The sequence below is a fragment of the Candoia aspera genome, chromosome 2 (genome assembly GCF_035149785.1).
Source record: "Candoia aspera isolate rCanAsp1 chromosome 2, rCanAsp1.hap2, whole genome shotgun sequence".
Lineage (NCBI taxonomy): Eukaryota > Metazoa > Chordata > Lepidosauria > Squamata > Boidae > Candoia > Candoia aspera.
In genome coordinates this window covers 108,260,994-108,283,764 of record NC_086154.1, presented here as the reverse complement: position 1 = coordinate 108,283,764, position 22,771 = coordinate 108,260,994, and the positions used below count along the sequence as shown (strand labels likewise).

Here is a 22,771-nt window from a genome sequence, read left to right as displayed (position 1 = left end):
GCATAGTGGGATAAGTGAAATGGAAATACTAATTAAAAACTCAAGTTATGCATGCATCCCAGCATGCATTCGTGGTATTACAATCAGCAGGCAGAACGTGACATAGGAGCTTGGGAGGTTTGTGGGGCAGGAATAATCTCTGGGGGAGAAGTAAAAACTGAGCGGGTACTAAGCTGTGGCATGCACTGGAAGGTTTTACTTGTGACTCCCTCAAACCCCACCCCCTCTGAAACATTCCCCGTGAAAGACATTCCCCTTGGCCTCGCTGGGTTTTTCTAGAGCAGACGGAGGAGGAGATGGGTGCTGGCTTCCACAAGGCCGAGAGCAGCTTGTGAGAAATTCAGAGAAGTCCTGAAAAAAGTAGGGAGGAGGAGCTCTTGCTGAGTATTGTGTGCCAGGGAAAGAAAGGCTGGACCCTGTTGCATAAGCTTTACTGAGCATTTTGCAGGGGTGTAAATGCAAATCCAGCAGGGGCAGTGGCCACCTAGCGACTCTCAGGGCAGAGGGTCACGGTTGGCCTTCCATCTGAAACCGACAACAACAAATCTGGTGGAAGTCTGGTGCAGGCTCAGCTTGCAACCACAGAGGAACCCGGGCACAGCGGGGGTGACAGGGTGGCAGGTGGAAGTGGGCTGTGGATGATTGTGGCACAGCCTTAATACGTACTGACTGAGGTTGCAGTAGAGTGCGGCAGAGAGACACGCAAACCCCTTGTTGCTCTCTCGTCGCCCAGATTCTTGCAGCCCAGATCTGGCAGCCTCTGTTCAAAGAAAGCGCCCCTGCTTGCTGTTCATCTCTTGCCGGTACAAGCCTGCAGAAGCAGAAGTCTGCTCCCTCCAATGTAGCCATTAGCTCTTTAACTGATGACTACTGCTCAAAGGGGGCCCACCTAAGAAGCCTTCCTTGGGCCCAAAGGTCACTACTTTGGCCCCCGCCATTCTGCGACGATGGTAGCAGTGCTGGCAGAGAAGCCCCACTGCTGGTCCCTGAGCCCTGGCACAGCCTGACGCTGCTAGTCTTTACATGCTATCAGTGAAAAGCAGAGTAGCCACCTACGTTACATGACAAAATTCTTGAAAGTGCTCATTCCAGTCCTTAAAAACCATTTGGCTGAGGTCCTCAAGCTAAGGAACAATAGTTCCTCTGCATGTTTAAAAAATGCAATACAGTCTTTCTGTTGCAGGAAGAGAGACTGTGATATTTGTCTAGTCTGGCTGAATTTTGTATTATGTAACCAGGCACTGAAAGATCCACAGCCATACTGGGAAACCAAATGTTCTTTTCCACCAAAGGCTTGTTTGGTTTGGAAAGCTTTTTAAATTCTAAAGCGGTGATTTAAGATTCACCAGGGAATTAAATGTGTTGGCCATAGAGAAGTGGAATTAGTTGCTTGCCCAACTGAAACAGTGTGATTACTTCAAATATATGCTTGAGATCAAGGGAATAATTGTTTGTCTTGTGAAGTCCAGAAATATTTTTCCCGGGTTCATTCTGCTATTTTGAACGTTAAAGCGTCTAATTCACTTATAGAGTCTTCCTGTGATAAAGGCAACTAGAGCTAACCAACCAGCAGATTAAATGCTTTTAAAGGTGATGTAGATTACCAACCAATCAAGGACAACATGTCATCGTTTCATCCTACGTGCAATGCTGCACACTAATTCAATGGGAATCAGAGACAGGTGGGTACTCTTAAGTGCCTGGCTATTTTGCATTTTCAGTGGAAAATAAAAATAGTTTTTGCTCTAAATAAAAGCTTGCCAACAGGCAATTATCTTGTGCCCTGCCCTGAAGCATATACACTCAGATTTGGAATTAGATGAAAGTTAGGAATTCTATTGATCATTAGGAACTGCAGGGTAAGATATTTTGCCAAAAAAACCTGTTACTAATAAGGCAAGGCTGAAGCAGCATGAGATACTAGTTTGGTGGTGTTAGATGTGTGCTTGTGCATGTGTATATTCATACGTACAGTATGTATTTGCACATTCATTAACAATATACAGAACCTCTCTGGCCCCTCAACCCCAACAATCTCAGTGCAGCACAAGTGTGAAAAAGTTTAAAGTCTCCTTGCCCTGCCTCCCCATACTGACTTATTAGTTGTAACAGCTGCTACTGATTCTCTAGAAGTCACTGTTTCTGCGTAATATACTGACCATGGAGATTGCTCAGTCCAGAAGTTAGAGCATCAGTTGCTATAACTTCTGCATTAAGAAGAGTCTCAAGAGTTGCTGAGCCTTCCAGAAAATCATCAACAGATGCAAAATCTGTAAATAGGTAGATTATACTGATACTGTGTCACCCTAAGAAGGCCCACTTCTGAGATCAAGAGATTAGAGATAGAAATCCAATCTCTCTATCTCTTCACATGACCACAGACAGAAATTTCTTGGATTACAAAACTGGCTTTCTTTTACACGGCCATTTATACATCTGGCTGTGGGACGCAAAGCAACAAATAGAAAAGGGGGAGAAATTGACACTTAAAATCAGCTATCTTTAGCCAGTTTATATACAGGATTTTGTACTGAAGATTAACTTTTCGTGGATCAAATGAATGACCTATAGACTCAGTGGAGCAATGGTCTCTGCACACCACCCCAACCCGTCACTTCCTGCACCCACCTGCCCCACCCCCTGGCAGACTCCTCCAGGATCATCACTATAGGAAAGAGCAGAGATTGCAAACAAGTTGGCCACAGCAAGAGGGCCATGGTCCCATGGCAGCAGCAGGTCTGCAACCTTCTCCTTTAGCTCACTCTTTATTGTCTGGCTTCATCAGTGAGAACCATGCGCTAAGCGAGACTAAAGCTGGGTGCCCTTGGTTTAGGCAGACTGCTCGTCAGACTGTTGTCTTGATGGAATCGCCATGCGTAAGTCAAGAGTTTCTCTGTCCTGCGTTCCAGGCTCTTCAGCACTCCTTAACTGAACGACAGGCTTGTCTCCTACTGATTTAGCTGCAACACACAAAACAGCCACATCCAGTTTTACTGTTGTGCATATAAGAAATGATTGAGCCAATCAGCAGAGTCCATTTTCGCTGTACAAACCTCTCTCCATCCCTTGTTTTCCATGTTCGAAAACACCCCAATTTGACATTTTCTGGTCCCTCCCCTTAACTGATGAAAGAAGAGACCTCAGTCTGGTGTCTCCAGTGAAACCTGGCAAAGTCCCCTTACCGAAACCTTGGAAAGCTTCAGCCAGTCAGAGTAGACAATGCAGAGTGAGAAGAAGCCCTGAACTGTCTCTGAAAAAGAAAACTTCCTGGGATCCTAGACCCGCTATGATGTCATCCTGTTTGCAAGCCATTTTAACTACTCTGCAGCGCTTGAAACTTGTCTGTCCCCTATTCCTCTGATGATCAGTGATTGACTATCTATTATGGTTTGAAAGCCACACTTTAGGGATTAGCATATTCAGCAAATCAGGCCAGTAGGGGTTGATTCAATAAACTATGGTTTAAAAAGCTCTGGTTTAGCATGCTGCATGAACATAGTGTGTACTTGGTAAAAGGTAAACATCAGATTTAACTTGGACCTAAATAGGACAAGAAGTAAGGCTGGTTGCCAGTTAAATGAAACATGTGACTCACATCTACTATTCTACCAATATCTGTGATCATGTAATTCACACTGGTGAATGTGCTGTATTCCTGGAGATACACATTGGGGGTATTAACCATACAGTGCATCAAAACAGAAATACGGCAGCAACAATTAGTCCTCTTTAGCTGTGTATTTTCCATAGCAGAGAAAAGTTCAGGTTTGAGTATAGGGTTACGTTAAGCCTCACTGCCATTCATTTAGTAGTTGTGATGCTATTGTCTATTAAAACATGGATCAAATGTCAGAAATACTTACCAATTTCATTTGTAAATGAACCTCTGTACACCTGCCAATTTCCATCAGCTTCTCTTGCAACATATAGAGCACCCCCTTTTATTTTTAAATGGCATCTTCTGGATTAAAGTGTTTGCAAGGAGGCACCAAAGTTGAAACCCTTGTGGATAGCAATTCATGCCTGATATAGTTCTCCAAGTCTGGTTTGAAGAGCTGAGACTTTCTGTACTTTTGTCCTTTCTAGCGTGACCAAACCACGTAACAAGTGAATGAACCGAAATGGTAGTCAAATCTTGTTGTCTTCTGCTTTGTGACAGTCCTATTTCCTAAACACTGTATTTATAATGTGACACTGATATAGTAAGATCTGAACTACCGGTTTTATGATGTAATGTAAGGTTTTTATATGAAGTACTATCCGAGAAGCAAATTTACTTTGGATTTTTAACTTTTAAGTTTCTCACTAGCATGCTTATTTTCCCTCTTTCTATTCAAGGTAACACATATTTGCTTCATATGTTTTATTATTAGATTTTTCATCCCGCCTTTATTATTTTTATAAATAACTCAAGGTGGTGAACATACCTAATACTCCTTCCTCCTCCTATTTTCCCCACAACAACCCTGTGAGGTGGGTTGGGCTGAGAGAGAGGGACTGGCCCAAGCTCACTCAGCTGGCTTTCACGCCTGAGGCGGGACTAGAACTCTCAGTCTCCTGGTTTCTAGCCCAGCACCTTCCCCACTAGACCAAACTGGCTCTTCTAAAAGCATTGCCAAATCTGGTCCTCCAGATGAATTGGATGACTGCTGCCATACTGGGAGAGTAGTCTAACACATCTGGAGGACAACAAATTGGGAAAGACTGTGTATCAGAAATCCATTGCCCTGCAAATGTGCTTACCTGTGAATCAGTCCATGCTTAATTTGTACTCTGCTTGGGATGCCCACCAAGGCTTTCTTGCATCCAAATACAAACTAAAAAGGGAGTCTGACTGGCCCACCCTTGAAACTTTGTACAGGGAATGAATTTTCCTTTTCCTTTTCTGTGCAGGGTGAACACACTTCACTGGTAGGTTCCCTACATTTCCTACATTAGCCACTAGATAAGTAAGTGTTGTTTTGGAATTATGCAAAGCAGCACCACAAATTCTGGAAGTATTCTTCCATCAGGCTGGTGCAGTGTGGTTTTTATAGACTGTGTTTGCATTTACATCTCAGATGTGATCATTCAGCACCTCAGTGCTACCAAAGGGAATTCTCTATAATGGTCAGATGGATCAGTATCCATGAAGATTGCAAACAAAGCTAGAATCACTCAGCTAGGGACAGTTTTCTCACAAGGAACTATTGTTTAAAAAATAAAAAGCCTACTGGGTGTGGATCTGCACATCAGTCTTAACTACTGGTTTCAGTCCTGCTTCTAAAAACATTTTTGAAAACAGCAGCCTTCCCCAAACCGATATCCTCTACAAGTACTGGATTGTAGTTCCTATTATCTTCAGTTAAAATAACCCGGCAGCTTTGGGACAGTAGCAGTTTTTGTAGTCCAACAGATTTGGAAGGTCAGGACAAGGTTGGGAAAGGATGCTTTGTGTCTGTCCAGTTCATGAAGGCTTTACTAAAGCTCTTTACTAAAGAGCTGACCTCCTGAAGGCTTTCAGGCCGTGGAGATCCTCTGCCTACACTAATCATATACAGAGAGAGGGGTTCCTGTTACTGGGTGTCTGCAGAAAGGCAGAGCTGCAATGCTTAGGCAGGATCTGGCAGTTTCCTGGGAAACTAACATCATCTCTCATGGGAAATGGAAGAACATAAACATACTAGTGAAAGCTGCAAAAGAGAAAGTTGCAGTTTGTCTAATACATTGCTGGGCTAACTGAGGCTCTAACAAAGAATGGATTGGTACTGGTCCCAGACTTCAGTACTTCGAGCAACGTAAGTTATATTTGTATCGAGTGGGGACTGAATTAAATGTTTGGGTTTTGTTCACCCCAAATTTGGAGATTTCACAAAGACACAGTTTTGCCTGGCTATTACCACTGCCTCATAGCTCAAAACTGTTAACTTTATGAAAGGCCATATAAACCAATTGAATAGCCCTCTGCTTTTCTCAAGGAATCTCATGTAGTTCTGTCAAGAAAGAGACAGGTTGTTTGGAATTTTCATCAGGTATTATCTGTACAATGCCCATCCAACAACAGTAAAATTGAATATAGACCATCATTCAGAAGTTTCATTTGAGGAATCCTCACTGCCCTGCTTTCTTCAGCATTTTAGAGGAAGTTGAAGGAAACACTCTCCAAGTTTCTTTGGATAGGCTTCAGGCACCATCATTTCCATTCCTAATTAAGCTTGATTCAAGACTGTAACATACCTGACAAGCTGCGCAAGGACACTTTTGCAGTGTGGGGGCGAGCTGGGAGGCTGGCAATGTCACTGAGCATGGGGTGATGCCTTTGTGAGGAAGACCGAATGAGCTTGCTTCTTGTTCTTGGGACAGCTGGTGAGAGAAGTGTGAAGGGAGGCATCAATGTTTTGGCCACAGAAGAAGGTAAAGTCCCATGGCAACTCCAAAAGGTCAAACATGCCCACAGGGGAAATTGCTGTAGGTTTCTCAGGGTCAGTTGCCACCAGAACAAACACATGTCTATTCTATGGGCTGGCCTTCTTCAACCTGGAGCTCTCCTAATTGGCTGAACTACAACTTCTATAATTTCCCACTTAAGGTCATGCTGGCTGGAAAGTTTGGGAACCAAAGGGCTCCAAGTTGGGAGATGCTGCTATATGCAATTATACTTCAAAGGTGCCTGGGATAAAGAGAAAGAATTAACTAAGTCTACTCAGAGCATCTGCAAACAGAACATGAAACTCACAGTCCTTTCCAGTTATTGATGGGAGATGTGTGTCCATCCGTCCTTTGTAGATATGACCATCAAGACCCAGTATATCTACCTCTTCATGCTGGAAATAAATGCAAACACAGGAGAAATTTCAACTGAGCCTTGGTAAGGGTTAACAACTTTTTATAAGGGTTTCATTCCATCAGGCTCAATGCTAAGAGTGAGTTTGAAAAACTCACTCTGGTGACTGGATAGACCACTGGAACTTAGAAATTGGTGTTTTCCTTTTAAAAAATTCCCTGATGCAGCCACACATGTTTTGTCTCTATCATCGCCACCTCCAATCTGCTGCACAATGCCTCATTTCCAATGCTGGAAAATTTGAAAAGGAATGTAGTTTGCAATTCAGAAATCCAATTCTATCGAACTTTAAAGACTGAAACAAGTGGGAATTTCTGCCCTGCAGTAAAAAGATACATGCTACTATTGGGGACCATACTTATGTGGGAGCAGGACAGGAACAAAATTGGAAATCAAAGAAATGTGGCTTAGAAATTCATTGAAACCTGTTCAAGATTTCAATTCATTATGGGCCAATTTTGTTTCTGAGCATAATTCAGCATGCTGATCCCCTGCTCTCTTACTAACCCAGTGTTTCTCAACCTTAGCAATTTTAAGATATGTGGACTCCAACTTCCAGAATTCCCCAGCCAGCATGGCTGGCTGGGGAATTCTGGGAGTTGAAGTCCACATAACTTAAAATTGCCAAGGGTGAGAATCACTGTATAACCAGAGTGCCCTACTGAGTGACTGGCTCCTTCCACATGCAGAGGATGTGCTGGTCTGTCACAATCCTGGCATTGTGTCCCCACAACACTGGGGGCTTCCACCCACCTCAGAAAGCCCAGCCGATTAACTTCAGAACTTCTCCGAAGAAGATACTGCAAGGGACTGTTTCACAACATTACCTCCAGAGCAGCAGGGTAAAGTAGCATCCCAAAGGCAGGAACAACCACTTTGTCCCATTGCTTGCCTCTGCGATTTCCATCTCCCCAGCCCTAAAGTCCCACGGTGCCTTGATTTCTTCCCTTCCATGCTTTCTCACCCAACAGAGTGCTCCCCTGACAGCAGTTGACTTAGGTTCCCCACCTTCCCTTGGAACAAAAAGCTAATGCCTCACAGTGGAATGCTACTTGGCATGCAAGGTAAGTGGGGATAGTTATTGGGTAACTGCACAGTGCCACAAAAACATTATAGTGAGAGGCTGTAATCAGGAAAACCACCCAATACCTTCAACTTGGCTTTTTCCAATCTGCAACCTCCCCCAGAATTGTTACATTACATTACATTAATTTTTATTACCCTCCATCTCTAGCCAACACAATCATGGGCTAATGGTTACGGGATTTGAAGTCACCCTGTGTGTGTGTGCGTGTGTGCACGCATGTGCATGTGCATGCCAGATGGGAAGGTTTTCAGTTGCACCTATCATTACTGGAGTCAGAAAAATGGACTTGCATTAACATGGATCGACTCTAGCAAAGATGGCCAAGTTGTTTTTATCACATCTCTGCTAACAGAGGAGAATAAAAAGAAATTACAGAGGAACCTGTGGCTAAAAAGATATTTGTTCTTCAATTGCTTTTATATTATAGAAATCTCACAGACAGGTAGTAGTAAAGTATATCCATTATCTCAAAGAACCAATATCAAGCCACTAACCTTAAAGTTAAGAGTGTGAAAGTGGAGACTTTAAAAATGGGGATGTTGGTATCCCTGTTATTCAGAAAGGCATTATCCTTTTTTTCTCCAGGTGCTTAAATAAGGCTAGAGACTGTTGTGAAAGATCGACAAGGGTGTCTGACCGAACAGTTGGCTGGCACTGAATTGCATTTCTCATGGCTGCCCAAATATTAAGCTTTAGTCGTTTCCTCTTCATGTTTGTCTCCTACTTTCAGAAATGCAGGCTGGAGTAATTCACATTCTGTTTTTCTAAAAGGAATCCTACTCCTTCTTCTGGTTCCTAATCTCCCACCAACACACATGCAAAAGAAAAGCTGAAGAACTTTGAAATAAGATCCTGAAATAGGCCCATTTCGATTTTGCCAAAAGAAGCTTGCAAAAGTTCTTAGCAAAGTATCTGCTAATGAACAGATGGGGCACCTATTCTCAAGGAAAAGAAAACATCTCCAAAGATGAGGAAAGGATTGAACAAGAGACAGAGATTTCTGTTTAGAACATCTGTTTCGTTTCTCCTCAGTCTTCACAGTGTCTTCTGTTACAGTATAAAACTGCCCAATTTAGGATCCTTTAGTAAGATGCAGACTTTCTCATATTTAAAGCAGAGGCATTAAAATCAACTAGCTAAACCACATTGATTTTAATGGGCCTACTGTAGATATGGCTAGATCTCAATCCAACCTTTGGTAAAAACAGAATGGGTGCCAGTGGGCATGAAAATGACAAAGTATGCTACACATAATGCAGTACAGTTCCAAATATCCTCTATACACTTCTGTATTTGATCCTGGCTACATCTAAATAGGAATGAGGTCTTGAGAGAGGTGATGGTGGAACCAGGTTACAATAGCTATAAAAGAGGCAAATCCCATGCTTGAGACTATTAAGATAAGATTTATATGGCTCCTGCCTTGAAGCATTGTAGGGACCTAAACAATGGACAAGGAACATCTTTGGTCTAACCCAGCTGGGTTTTTCTGACATTACGCAAGCACTGGAAAACCTACTGCCTTCTCTATGTTGCTTAATTGCAACACTCAGCATCTGTCACCATTGGCCAATCTGACTAAGGTGGCTAGGGATTGTAGTTCAGCAACATCTGGAAGGCCACCAGTTCCCTAGACCAATGTCAGAATCTTCCCCAAGTGTATCAAAACTGAATGGCTAGCAAATAACTGCAAACAGGTAGCATCCTGCTTGTGGAATGAACACCTCAGTAAGGTAAACCTCTCAGGCACTAAATGACAAAATGTCAGACCTGTGGTATTCCCATCTCCTCTTTACCTAAAGAAGAGTTCCTTCCCATCACCCTTTTGGAGGGCAGATCATGCAAAGCACTTACAGGCAGTGCAGGCCTTTTAGGCTCCAAAGTCAATTGTCCAGCTCTAGGTCCATGCCGATGCCCACCCACCATCTCCTCCTCCCCACCCACCTTATTACCTTCATCATTGCCAGCATGGTGTTTTCCTCTGTCTGGAGAGGGGGCATACACTGGCTGACCTGTTGCAGTCTCGTATAGCGCCTGTACGGATAGGTGAGGGTATGGCTGCCTCCACAATGCCGAGGTACACTTACGTAGCTAAAGTCATCCACTTCTGGTAGTCTGTCCCTGTGAAAAGGCAAGACCTCATAATTCACATGAGGCAAAGTCCAGCAGCCCTATGATCTCAGAAACCCAAAAAGAACAATCCCTTTGTTTCTGAAGGATTGGATTCATTTCAGGACATTAGGAGCAGAGGAGGGGCAGCGGAAGCATTGCAATTAAGAATTAGTACTCAACCAAATTCAAGATCTAGCATGACTTTTCTGTGGTGGCCTAGGCCAAAGCATGATCTTGGCTCAGTGGCCAGTGCAAATCTCAGGATGTTTAATTTATGATTCGTTGTGTTGTATAAACCAAGCAACTGGATTAAACTGGTATATTAGAGGGGCAGAAAACTTACATCCTGCCATGTGCCTGCTACATCTTGGTATAGTGAAGTTCAGCAACAAAATGACTGATTTTCAGCAAAGCAATCTTTCAGGCTCCCTGCTTCTCACAATAAGGGTTAGGATAGAAGAGGGGTCTCTGGGTGGCAATCTGCTCTATTTCCACTTTTCAAACCTCCCAAGTTCCCCTAAACAAAACATTCTATAGCTGAAATTCAAACTTGATCAGGTATAATTCACACCTTTTGTAGAGGAATAGAGGTAGGGCAGATTAGGCAGATTAGGCATAGAAAAAGAGAGCAGCATCTCTCAGAGGCCTTCTACTCTCGTTCCTACTTTTCTCGTCCCTATGCCTCCCAAAAGGGAGAAAATGCTTTAAAAAATACCCCTGGCTTCAGGTGATGTCACAGGAGGGCTCCTGTGGCCCTCCAGCTGATTGGGATTCCTGGGCTAGACTATTGTGCAAACACAGTCCAAACTGGCTTCCCTAAATGGTATCAATGGGCAATGAGATGGTAATTACTCTGTTCTACTGTTGATAAAATGTTGACCATCGAGGTCTTAGGGAAAGGAGGACCCCGCTAGGCAGGATAAATAGCTCCAGCATTCTGTTGGGAGAAAGGCAGGAGTTGTCTACAATTTGACTTTCCAGGTTGGGACAAGATATTAGAACAGTCCTCCTTCAACAGGGGAAGAAGGGAGGGAAGGAAGGAAGGTCAGCTGACATATTGATAAGAGTTAGTCTGAGCATCATTTACAGTGATGTCTACACAGGGCCCAAATTCTGAACTCCACAAAAGCAATCTTAGGAAATAATAATGGTGAGTGGTTACATTCCACTGCTGTGTTGAAAGTATGCCCACTGGCCCAGAAAAGATAAAGGCAAGATGACGCAGCAGAACCAAGGAATGGGGGGGAGTGTGTGTCTGTGTGTGAGAAAATGGCAGAAAGCACCTCACCAGTTTGTGTTCTGGTAAATGGAGTTTTGGGGAATTGCTTTGCTCAAGCAGTGTTTTATAAATGCACTTCTCACGGCAGCCATTTTCTAAGTAAGTTCATAATAGGCTGTGAAAATTGCAAATCTGCCTTCTAGCCTGAAAAAGTTAGCCTACCACTTTGCTTCTTCAGTATCTCAAATTTGAAGCACAAATTCACTCTGTCCTTGAGTACTGCAAGCTTCCATTGCAAGAAAGGTCTTGATCAACTCTCTCAGCACATGCAACTGTAATGTAAGGGTTTGGGCCCATTTTGTCACAGGAGTGATGTGATCAGAGGCACCGTCCCAGGCCTGGGACATGTGGAAGTCTCAAACTGATCCTGTATGACCACCAGGAACAACCGTAATAGAGTTGGTGGTAGTGAAAGCTGGCCTTTATGGTGCTAATATACAGGCCAGCAGAAAAAGAAAATAAGGCACAGAGTTTAAGTTTGATTTGTTTTTGACCAGGCTTTCGTATGCTTGTCAACAAGGCATAATCCAAGTTTGCCCTCTATAGAAGTGAAAAGGAAAATCTTTGTAGGGGGGAAAAATCGATCCTCATTGGAGGCTTCCAAGTTGGAGTCTGTTAAGAGGGTGGAGATTAGAGAATCAGACTTTTAGACTGTCATTCTTCACAGCAAGAGAAGAAGAACTCCTAATGACTCCTTCATAGGTCATCTTTCTCCTATTCTCCCCCATGGCATCAGAGGGGCCATAGTGTCTGCAGTGCTGCTAGATCTTCCAAAATGTAAAAATGGATAATAAAACCCAAGTAATATTTAAAAATGGCCTCATTCTTGTGAGACAGTTAATATACTGTAGTATCGTACCTTTGTCCTCCCATAAGAACATGTGAGATACCAGCCATTTTTAATTATAATGTCTGTGAGCTTTTGCAATGGAGCCCATTGCCTGAAAAGGTTGCTGGAAGCAGGGGTGGGTGTCACCACTGGCTTTCTCCAAGATACAAGTCAGCTGTTTCAGGGCTTGGCTCTCTCAACAGAGGCACGGTCCCGGTCTCTACCACCTCCCACTTTCTCTTCTGGCCCTATCCATATATTTACTGTTTTGCTAATCAGATTATGCAGGACTCCCTTTTGGCCCAGCCCTTTTCCTAAAGAGACCAGGAAACATTAAGCCTCTCCACAGAGGCTCTGGGAACAGATTCACTGAAATGATAGGAACAGTGCACAGCAGCAGCCTGCCTGCAGCATCATGTTCCTCGCCTCTGCCCTGGAGGACAGGAAAGCAACAAAGCATATAAAGCATATGGAACGAACAGAGAGTTATTTTCACAGGGCAACTTCTGGAAAGCAGCTTCCTAGACAGAAAGCAGAATTTCAAGTAGGGAAACAAGACATGCAGCAGTAGCAGGTTAAAGCAGAAATGCAAGCTTGGATGGCAAGAGATTTGATTACAGAATTCTTGTATCTCATTATAGACAAGAAGTCAAGTCTGATCCAGACTTAAGCCTAAGCTAGTTTGGGCATTATTTTTGGATTTGGTTTTGCATATATAGGAGCCACTTTATAGACATCCCTGAATATATTGTGAAGTGATAACAATCAAGTCTGACTTGCTTAGCAAATCTGTGAAGTTCTGCGACTGTTTTGGGGTTGCAAGTGATTACCCAAGCAGCAAGTCCAACCACTAAAAATTTTCACTGTCTGATCACAAACCTGCAAATATTTTAAAAGAAGCACGTGAAAATATGGCTTTAGGGCAAGGCAAAATTCCTAGATGGAAGGAATTTATGTAAATCTTACCTGCTAATTTCAAGGTGTCGTGATACTAAGCATACACAAGGAATGTGTGGCTTCCTCTCATATATACAAACAGGAATGATGTACATACTAATTGAGATAAATTTGTTAATGGAAATTCCTCCTATGTATAGCAATTTTTTACTATATGTAAAAGGGAACAGAGAATCTTCTCAACAAATAAATCCCCTCCCACCAAATTCTGTTTTGTAACTGGCTTTCAGCTTCCTCTTGCAAATCATTCTTCACTCAAACAATTTTAAACAGTTACCTGAATAAAATTTAAATAGGACCCTGACTCCAAGGTCTGAGTAGATGTCACTGTTTCTTGGATACAGTTAATAAAGACTGGCTTTAAGCTAAGGCCAAGGAGGCACTGGCCTAGGGTGCAAAGGATTAGGGGGTACCCATGCTGCCCTTCCTTCCAAATCATTCTAAAAATGCAAATATTTGCATTGGCAGGAGGTGGCACCATCAGTCAATGTGGCCTGGGGTATCACAGACCCTTTAGATATATTCAGGCAGACAGAGTGCCATACAGCACCTCTAAACTGATTCAGAAGAGAGATTCTGGAATGCATGGGGGCATGAACATAGCACCTGCCTGAAATTCATTAAAGCAGCTATGTCTTTTTCCAGAACTGGATGACTACTGGAAAAGGACATAGCTGCTTTAATGAGTCACAGACTTCTACATATTCCAAAGTACCTCTTATTAATCTGATTGAATGCACTGGTTAGCTCTAGCTGAAGGAGAGCTGTGTCCAGCTCTTGGCTTTTTGAGAAAGCTGTATAATTTGATTTGCTCCAGACCTGGTATCAGCATCCAGCTTGATAAGACAAATGCTGTGCCTTCTGGGGTGCTCAGGGCTCATTGAGAAAGACATCATCATCCTCCCATTAATTTTAAAAAAATATTATTCTCTTTCCAATTTGCTGCTTCCACTATTTCATGCCCTCTCTGGTTTCCTGGTAAGCTTGGGATGGGAGTGAGGCATGACTGGCTATAAGTAAGCAGAAATGAGTAGCAACGCCCAGTCTGTTCTTCACCTTAAAAGTGCTAAGGAAAGGTATAGCAGAGCCCCCCTGATCTTAAGTTTTCCTGAGTGGAGCACCAGGGTGACAGATTGATCAGAGCCCTGCTTTGCTTTCTAAATTTCTCTTTGGCAAGATGAGCAGGATGCTTTATCCCATAAGCCCTACCGTTTGCCAAATGGGCTTGAGCCAAGCTGCAGGACTTCCCTGATCATCTGAGTGCTGACCCTGGCAGGTCCGCCATAATGACTCTGCACCTTCTGTATGTCCATGAGCATCTTGGAATGGATGCGCCGTAGCTTGTTCAGACTAGCACTCTTCTCCAGGGCATCAAAACGAACACCCGGTCCTAACTTCAAATTGCTATGGTATGGAATAGGGGAGAGTTGGGAAGGGAAGAAATGGATGCAGCCCAAAGCCAGAGCAAGGAGATAGCAACAGCCAAAGGAGGAGGATGGGAAAAAAACATGCTGTTAAGCAGAGCTATTGCCCCCCACATCTTTTGCATGCATTCGCATAACAGGCAGTACCGAAAGAATCTACTCAGTGGTGCAGAACCTTTTTCACTCTGAGGAATGCATTTACCATAGGTAACTTTCTGGGGACCACAGACCTCCCTCCCCACTCGTACACACACTTTCTATTCTCACAGATACCACGTGACCCCTCACACTGTCTCCCACATGCACACAAGTCACAGCAATTAAATTAGAACCAATGGGAAGATTTATTCAATCCTAATTCTCAGGGAAGGGGAATCAGGACGGTTAAAAGGCACTGGAACACCCTTACACACACTAACTTCACTGGACTTTTCAAAAATTCCATGGCTGCTGATCAAACCGAAATGAAAATACATACATACATACATACTGCATGCAGAAGGGGGATGAAAGGAGGCCATTGGAAGAGTCCTAGAGGCCATTTCCATGCAGCCAAACAGCCAGGAGTTCCCTGCCTTTCATTTATATAGAACTTTGCAATCAGCAGGAGTGAATTAGGCTCACACAGCTATGAAGGGACTATAAAGCAGTGTTTCTCAACCTTGGCAACTTTGAGACATGTGGATTTCAACTCCCAGAATTCCCCAGCTAACACATCTTAAAGTTGCTAAGATTGAGAAACACTGTTTTAAAGTAAAAGAATATTCTTCTGTGGATTCATACAACACACTAAGATGTACATTAGTAATGCTATATGGTACAGCCAAAAGTTTTTGGAAGTAATTCTACAGGTATAAGAAATGAAGATGCATTTTGGAACAAGATGCTCACCTCCCATTTTCTCCGCTGCCACTGAGAGTTTTATAGCAATGGCAGAAACCATTTTAATATTCACTACATAATGAAGACCCCGTCCCAAGAACAGAATTCAAACTAGACAGATACTTTGCACCTAGCATATTCCTCCCTCCCTATGGATTCCTATTCCTGTGTCACTCAGTTCCTGAATACAGAAAAGTTAGATGAAAGAAACTGCAAGAGAACGAAACGCAGAAGCTCCTATCTGCATTTTACCTGCGGTTCAGCTGCCTGATTTGTTCCATTTCGTAAACCGTATATGGCCGGAGGGATTGGTGAGCAGGTAAGCCTGGAACAGCTGGGAGTGTTGTGATTCGCCTGTCAAGACAATCCACAGACAAGATGAGCAAAGGAGGATGCAGAACGAGTGAAACGGGGGATGGCAGCTGCTCCTGGCCAAGCACCTTACCAGCGTTTTATGACTGAAGGAAAGGCCAGCTTCTCAGCATGCAGATGGACAGAGGCAGCAACTTGCTTAACAGTTGGAGGCTGAACCTACAGCCCAGTAGATGTGTATCTATATCTGTATTTAAGCACATCAGTAATTTGAAATTGCCAAGCAAAGACTTACGGTCCAGGCACCACCATCTCTAAGGGTCGGTCACAAGAAATGCAGTGGAAGTGAGCCAGTAGTCTCCTGTTGGAGTAGAGAAGAGAAATGACAAATCAGAGCGGGGAATGGTTGGAGGAGGGGGTAAGAGGTGTGTTTGGCAATAACAGGAATGTACCTTTTAAAAAAAAAACTAGAAGGCCACAAAGTGGGGGATAAACTCAACCTGGCCTGTTTATTTCACGCAGAGGCATTTTTAACAAACCAGTTCAACTGAGTATTTATTTCCACAACGAACACTGACAACTTTAAAGAAGCCAAGCAAACTGAAACAAACATTTCATTGGGCAGGAATTCAGAGTTCAATTGATGGAAATTCGTGGAAGTGTAGTGGAAATGCCCACCAACTATATATGTTGAAAATGCCCCTGGGGAGAGTCATACTCTGAACTTATGGCAGTATCAGGGGTTATATTCCAAGGGGAGAGGGCAAGATAAAGAAATGGGCAGGGCTGGTAAAACAACTACATTTGACTTAAATTATATTTTATTAAATTAGTTAAGTACAGCTGATAAGATTATTTAATAGTTCTCCTCCTGCTACCTTAAAAATTGCAACAGTAACTTCGAGAGGGGCCTGGGGACCACAGCAGGACGTTAGAGGGGGAACATACAGTACTAGGGGCTCAGACTGTGTGCCATGGGTAATACAGTTCCTGTGAGGGAGAATAAAAGATGTCCCTGGAAGGATGGAAAACCTTGGGGCACTGTATCTCCAGAGCCAGTGAGCTGCAGCTAAAATAGCATCATCCAGTTACATTTGACTACGGCATGTTGTGAAGGTGTTCCATGAATGGAAAGGTGACCTGAAGTGTGATGTTTTGTTTGTGCCCAGAAACAGGAAAAGGGAGAGAGTAGGGACTTGTCTCTCCAACACAAGTTTTTTTTAATTCCAAGAACTCCAGGCAATCTCAGATCCTTTTACACGTAAGCTACATGTGGTGCTTTCTCCTTCCTGCTTCAAAGGCAGTGAACAAGATCACAAGCTTTCTTCTTCCTCCGTTTCTACATAACGTCTGATCCACTCCAAAGCGAAGACCCTAGTAACAACCATACACGGTATTGCCAGTTGTTAAAACTGATAGAGGCACGTGTTAACCCAACTATCTACTTTAGAAGTGGGGAACTTGTAGCTGCCCAGATGTTACTGACCAACTCCCCGGAGCCCTTGCAGCATGGCCACTGGGGAAGGATGTGGGGAGTTGCAGCTTAATAACCTTGGGCAGGCCGCAGCTTGGCTATCCTGGACCCAGCACTGAGATAATTCTTGCTACTTGGGAGCAAAGAGATTTCCAAAATAGTCAAGCTACATCACCCTTCACCCTCCTGGTGTCCACCCCGCCCCCATTAGATTTCAGCTCCCATCATTCCTTTGGCCATGCTGGCAAAGTCTAATAATAGACTTTCACAACATCATGTGAAAGCAAATGTTCTTATGGACTTTCAAAGTTTGCTTTGAGAAAACAGAGATTTTTGCCTCCACACGGTGCACAGGCTGTACCGTATCTGTTTTCTTTCCTTTCTCCCCTCCCTTTCATTAAAGGCCTGAATTCCACCCCACCCCTGCACGTTCCACCTGAGGAAATGAGGTTGCTATTGTTTGCTGAGAGGAGAGATTTCTCTCAGCTACATATTCTCTGCAAGCCTACACAGAAGGGAAACTGAAACTAAAACAAGTCCAGGCAAGTTCTTCCCTTAGGCAATGCAACCATTAACACATGAAAAGGGGACAATTAAATTCGACCTCTTCACCCTGCCAAAATGATTAGTTACCATAGTAACCTTAATCTGTAGTAGAAAACATATTAACAGCTATGGTGACCTTCCTAGCCCAAACACGACACACCTTCACCTAATCCCTCATGACGTGCCCAGGGCTGGGATGTGGGACCATGAGTCAGGAATTGGCACTGCCCACACTGCTGCTGCGCTGCTGGGAAAGTGCAATGCTGTGTGAGACAAATTTGGCCAGCAACCTTGCCAACCCCCCTTTTTCTCTGAAGAGTGCCATCCAGGCAAGCCCCCTGCCACCAATGACCTCGGGAAACATATTTCTTGTCAGCCAGGGCCTCCCCCAACCCCATTTTTGCATCTTAGTTATCCATGCCTTCAGATATAATCACTGCTTGATTCAATTAAAGGATTTTCAAAGCAACACACGGGGACAGGCATGACAGCTCCTGGGATCCCAGCACAGCTGGGCAGAGAGATTCCACTGCATGTTACATAATGGACACTTAACTTATTGTGTTATCCACCTAGCAGTATGTAGCAAGAATTGCTGATTTGCACTGCTAAAGTAATCACACCCAGAGATGCCCCCCCTCCCTCCCTCTGTCAATGAGCTGTGCCAGTGGGCCCACACACCAAGCACCAGCACCCTCTGGTGGTGAGACAGAGCAGTGGCAGCTTGCCATTCTGAAAGAAAGGACTATTGACAAGGTGAAGGTCTGGGAAAGCAGTGAGAGATCAGATAAGCAGGAGGCGTTCAGTAGCTCCAGGTTTGAGGGTGACCTCTGTCTGGCTGTCATTCTTGTTAGTAAAGAAAAGTATAGTCTCCTTCAAGTCGAGCTCAATTCCTGGTTATGTGAACATACCCGTGTAGTTTTCTTGACTACAGAATGGAAGAGGGTTGCCTCTATTTTCTTCTGGGATGGTTTTTCCACTTCCAAACCTTGCCTACAATCCTCTTGGCATCCCCTCTAAACACTAACTCCCAAACTGGTGGGGAGGGGGTTGGGAGGGGGCATAAATACTCTTATGTCCATGGCAGTGGTTTGGAAACATTTAAATAAAGGGGTGGGGGTGGGGTGGGGAGCTTCCTTTAATTTTCTCAAAATATGCTAGGTACTTGGAGATACTGAAGGAAAATGTAAATGATGGATTCAACCCATCATCGCTGTCATTGAAAATCCCAAAAATGGAGGCTCAGACGAGAGATGAGGTAACTACTGTCCAGGATGTTGGAAGCTGATGCTACCCCTGCATACTAAGAGGATCGTCCTGCTGGAGAGAAAGCTCACCCCAAAGGAAGGAAGTCAGCTGTGATTCCATAGGGCAGCTGTGTTAAGTGAGCTTCCTAAAGAGCAGCCTTAGCTCTGCTTTCACCATCCTAGGGCCCTCCAGGTATATTGAGACTACACTTCCCAGAATTCCAATCCAGTGTGGCCTAGTGCTGGTAAAAGCTATTTGTTTTTGGCAAATTACTTCACATTTATCTCTTTGATCACCAGGAGATATTTATGTCTCCAATCCCAGGTCATGCTCTGTTTGGGGGGAAAAAACTGGTTTTCCTGAGCCTCCTACAGAAGAAACACAATTCACTCCCTCTCACTTTATTAGTGTAACCTTCCAAAAAGAACACTTCAACTTTGCACTGTACCTGCAAAGCAATGTAACTGTATGGTTCACATTTCATCACTGAAGAAAAAAGGAACAATATCACAAGCCATGTTTAAAAAATTCTGGCTAAGGGAGATCTGCTTGTCAGTCTTTTTTGTTCTTCCCCACCCAACACAAGATGTCTTTCAGTTAAAGATATTCACAGGCTGTTGATTTGTCATTCTGGTAAACTGCTATCTTACAGTTTTAACGTGATTGCATTTTCTCTTTCAAATTCAATTTTGCTTCTCTAGCTTGATCCTTCTGTTGCACACAGGTTGAGCAGAAAATGCAACTCCTACTTTTAAATAAGATTTGAAAGAAACCTACTGTTAAATAATAATACATGCCAAAACATAAATTGCTTCCACTTCTTCAGAGTTTTTTTTCTTCCAGTCAAAACCTCCCAGTGTACTTTCCCCTAATTAGAAAAACTCTCTGAAATCAGGTAATCTAGTGACAGATAAAGAGTCATGAGGAAGTAGACAGAATGGCTTCCTTAATCTAAGAGGGTTAAGGAAATGGTCTATGTTCCAAGTTTGCTGACTAGGCCCTGAAGAAGCCTAGTTAACAAACTAGAGTTGTTCTAGAGTTGGGTGACCTTTAAATCTAACAAACAAACAAACGTCTATGAAAGGAGAGGCAGCACTCTAGTGCTGTTAGAAGTTCACCAGCAGTGAATTCCTGTCCCAGCTTTGGGAGCAGGACTTCTTCCAGTATAAGTGTTAAGAACCAAAAAACAGCTTGTAAAAAAGTTGGAAGGGCCCAGGCTTGTTGAGAAGCAAACTGGAGAACAAGTGTTCAACGAAAAGGAATAGCTCACAGGGTTGATTTGAAACTACATTAAAGATTTGCCTCTAAACCAGTGGAATTCATTACCATACCCTTCCCCTCTAAAGCAACCTGTCATTTTTGGGACTGCAACTTCTATCAGTCCCGGTTAGCACAACCAATAGTCAGGAATTATGGGAGCTGCCAACTGAAGTAGTTGAGAGGCCTCACATAACCCGTCTCTGCTCTTCCATGACTGCAGCTCTGGGATCTTGTGATTGTTTTTAACCTCAGATGTTTCAGCTGAATGTCAGGATTTAATGTTGGGATGAAGGACTGATACAGTAACTCTGGATAATGTTCACACAAGGCACAAAGCCATAAGTAAGCAAAGCACATTTTTGCTCAATGTATTGTGTGAACCCAGCCTACGGGTTTACAGGCAGTGTGCAAAGACCCACAGATGCATTTTATCTTATTTTTAACCATACTACAAGTGTGGGATAGGAAGCCAAGGCTAATGGCTGTTGCCACAGAACATCTGCCCCTTCTTGCATTGTGCTTTCTTAATGCTACAGCTGTCCTTCTCCAGCCTCTCTTACCTTCTGATCCCCGCAGCATCATCCCCTTCATCTTGTGGAACCCTTTCCTTCAACTGTTTCCGAATATCCTTCCAACGTTCCTCCAGCTGCTGCCGGAATGGATCCAGTTCCAAGCGGTCCAGCTGTTCAGAAAGAATGCAGGAATTCCTAAGCAGGATGCTCAAGGCACTGAGATCTATCACACTATGCACAATACAGACTCACAGGCACCTAGTAACCTGACTTCAGGGGATTCCAAAGAGGAAGGTGGGCCATTTCTCTTTCCTGAGATGTGTACCTATCAAGTCAATTTATCACATAGCAACAATATTTTCTGCTTTCAAGGAGTTAACAGTACTGGATACTTGCTCAACATGAGAAACAAGAGTTTTACTTGCCATGCAGCAGCAAGGTTCAAGCACAGAGCAGGATGTATGAAGAAATATACAACTGAGTTGGAGAAAGCACAAAACAATAATGGGACTTGATCCCCCCTCCTCATGAGAAAAGGCTGGAATATTTTAAATTCCTTAGCTTTGAGAAAAGACAGCTGTAGGGAAATATGGCTGAGGCATAGAAAATCAAGCATGGCCTAGACAAAGTATAGAAGGAAAGGTTTTTCTTCTCATCTTACTCTTTTTCTGTCCTTTGCAAAACTTTCCTTATTCTGAAAGTGAATAGCATAAAGTGTGTGTGTGTGTGTGTGTGCGCGCGCGCGCATGCAAGTGCAAAAAATACTGGGACCAGGAGTCATCCAATGAAACTGACTAGAAGGAGATGGAGAATACAGTAGACAAAAGGAGGCAGCTCTTCACACAGAACATAATTAACCAGTGGAATTCATTGCCACACCCTTCCCCTCATAGGAACCACTAGGATATATTTTGCACATGTTAGGAAGGACATGGAAAGGGAATGAAACAAAGTATTGCATTTCTTTTTTGCATGGAGGGTGGGTTCCCACAAGACCTGCAGCAGCTTAAGGTAGGGGCCTGATTTCCTTGCTCTTTTATCTCAGCATTCCCAAGCTGGTGGAAAGGAAGATGATTGTAGATCATTTTCAAATCACTTTTAAAGGACTGGACAGTGGAAACAGCAGTGATGTCAAAGAGCCTTCAGGCGAAGCAACTCTCCCAATGTAAGAGGCCTGGGAGCTCATGTAGGCATGAGGTCTTGGCACTCACTATTCCCTAACAGGGGATGGGCAAGCAGTGCCTATTGGGCTGTAGAGCCTGGCATTTGGAGAAAGTGAAGTGCTTACGGAGCGGGCTAAAACCAAAAGCAGGAAGACCTTAAACATGTTCAGCAAACAGAAAGGAGGACATCTGCCCTTCTTCTGTTATCCTGTTCTTTGTACTGTATTGTGTGGCAGTACAAATCTGGTGCTGTCTCCCTCTGTATAGGCTTGATTCTTTAAAGAAAACTCCCTCTGCTGGTGCATGCAAGACCATCATGTCAGCATGGTGATAAAACAATATAACATGGATTTCTTTTCCTGTCATAAACTCAGCACAGACAGGCAGGCATTGCCATGTACATTTTATAACCTGGCAAAACTGTATGCATGATTTAAAGGAGAAAAAAAGGCAATGAATGAATAGGTAAAAGCAAGGATGTTTTGCAAAGATAGAAAGGTACAGAAAGATATAAGGAATGGTGTTGGTATAAAATACCTTTAAGTAGATTACTTTTACTTTTCTCTCATTTCCTGCCTTTAATTTCAATTTCTTTCTTCTTATTTCTTTTCTGCATTTAACAACATTGCTTACTGCCAAACAGAATAGCATAATGGATATGTGTGCATCCATTTGCATGACTGGGACATGCAGATATTAGCTCAGAAATAGTTATCCGGGCTTCTATTTAGGGCATGGCCATGAAGATGTCAGCCTAAATTTCTGTGTCTGGGATGAGCACATGGTTATGGGAAGGATTTATCTAACAAGGCTTTCTTGAACTGGGAGAATCCTTATCTAAGGTTCTGCTATTATTCTTCTAT

General features: G+C 43.4%; 1 protein-coding gene across 1 annotated transcript in view; it reads right to left on the bottom strand.

Annotated features, from left to right (window-relative positions):
• Positions 1 to 2,752: 2,752 nt before the first annotated feature.
• Positions 2,753 to 22,771, bottom strand: part of QRICH2 (glutamine rich 2) — a 72,307-nt gene continuing 52,288 nt past the window's right edge. The window contains exons 19-26 of the mRNA XM_063292990.1: positions 20,794 to 20,915; positions 16,001 to 16,066; positions 15,646 to 15,747; positions 14,297 to 14,491; positions 9,863 to 10,025; positions 6,716 to 6,803; positions 6,217 to 6,342; positions 2,753 to 2,960 (exon numbers count right to left, since the gene is read on the bottom strand). Of these exons, the coding sequence (XP_063149060.1) occupies positions 2,830 to 2,960; positions 6,217 to 6,342; positions 6,716 to 6,803; positions 9,863 to 10,025; positions 14,297 to 14,491; positions 15,646 to 15,747; positions 16,001 to 16,066; positions 20,794 to 20,915 (993 nt within the window). The 3' untranslated portion in view covers positions 2,753 to 2,829. The remainder of the gene's footprint in view (positions 2,961 to 6,216; positions 6,343 to 6,715; positions 6,804 to 9,862; positions 10,026 to 14,296; positions 14,492 to 15,645; positions 15,748 to 16,000; positions 16,067 to 20,793; positions 20,916 to 22,771) is intronic.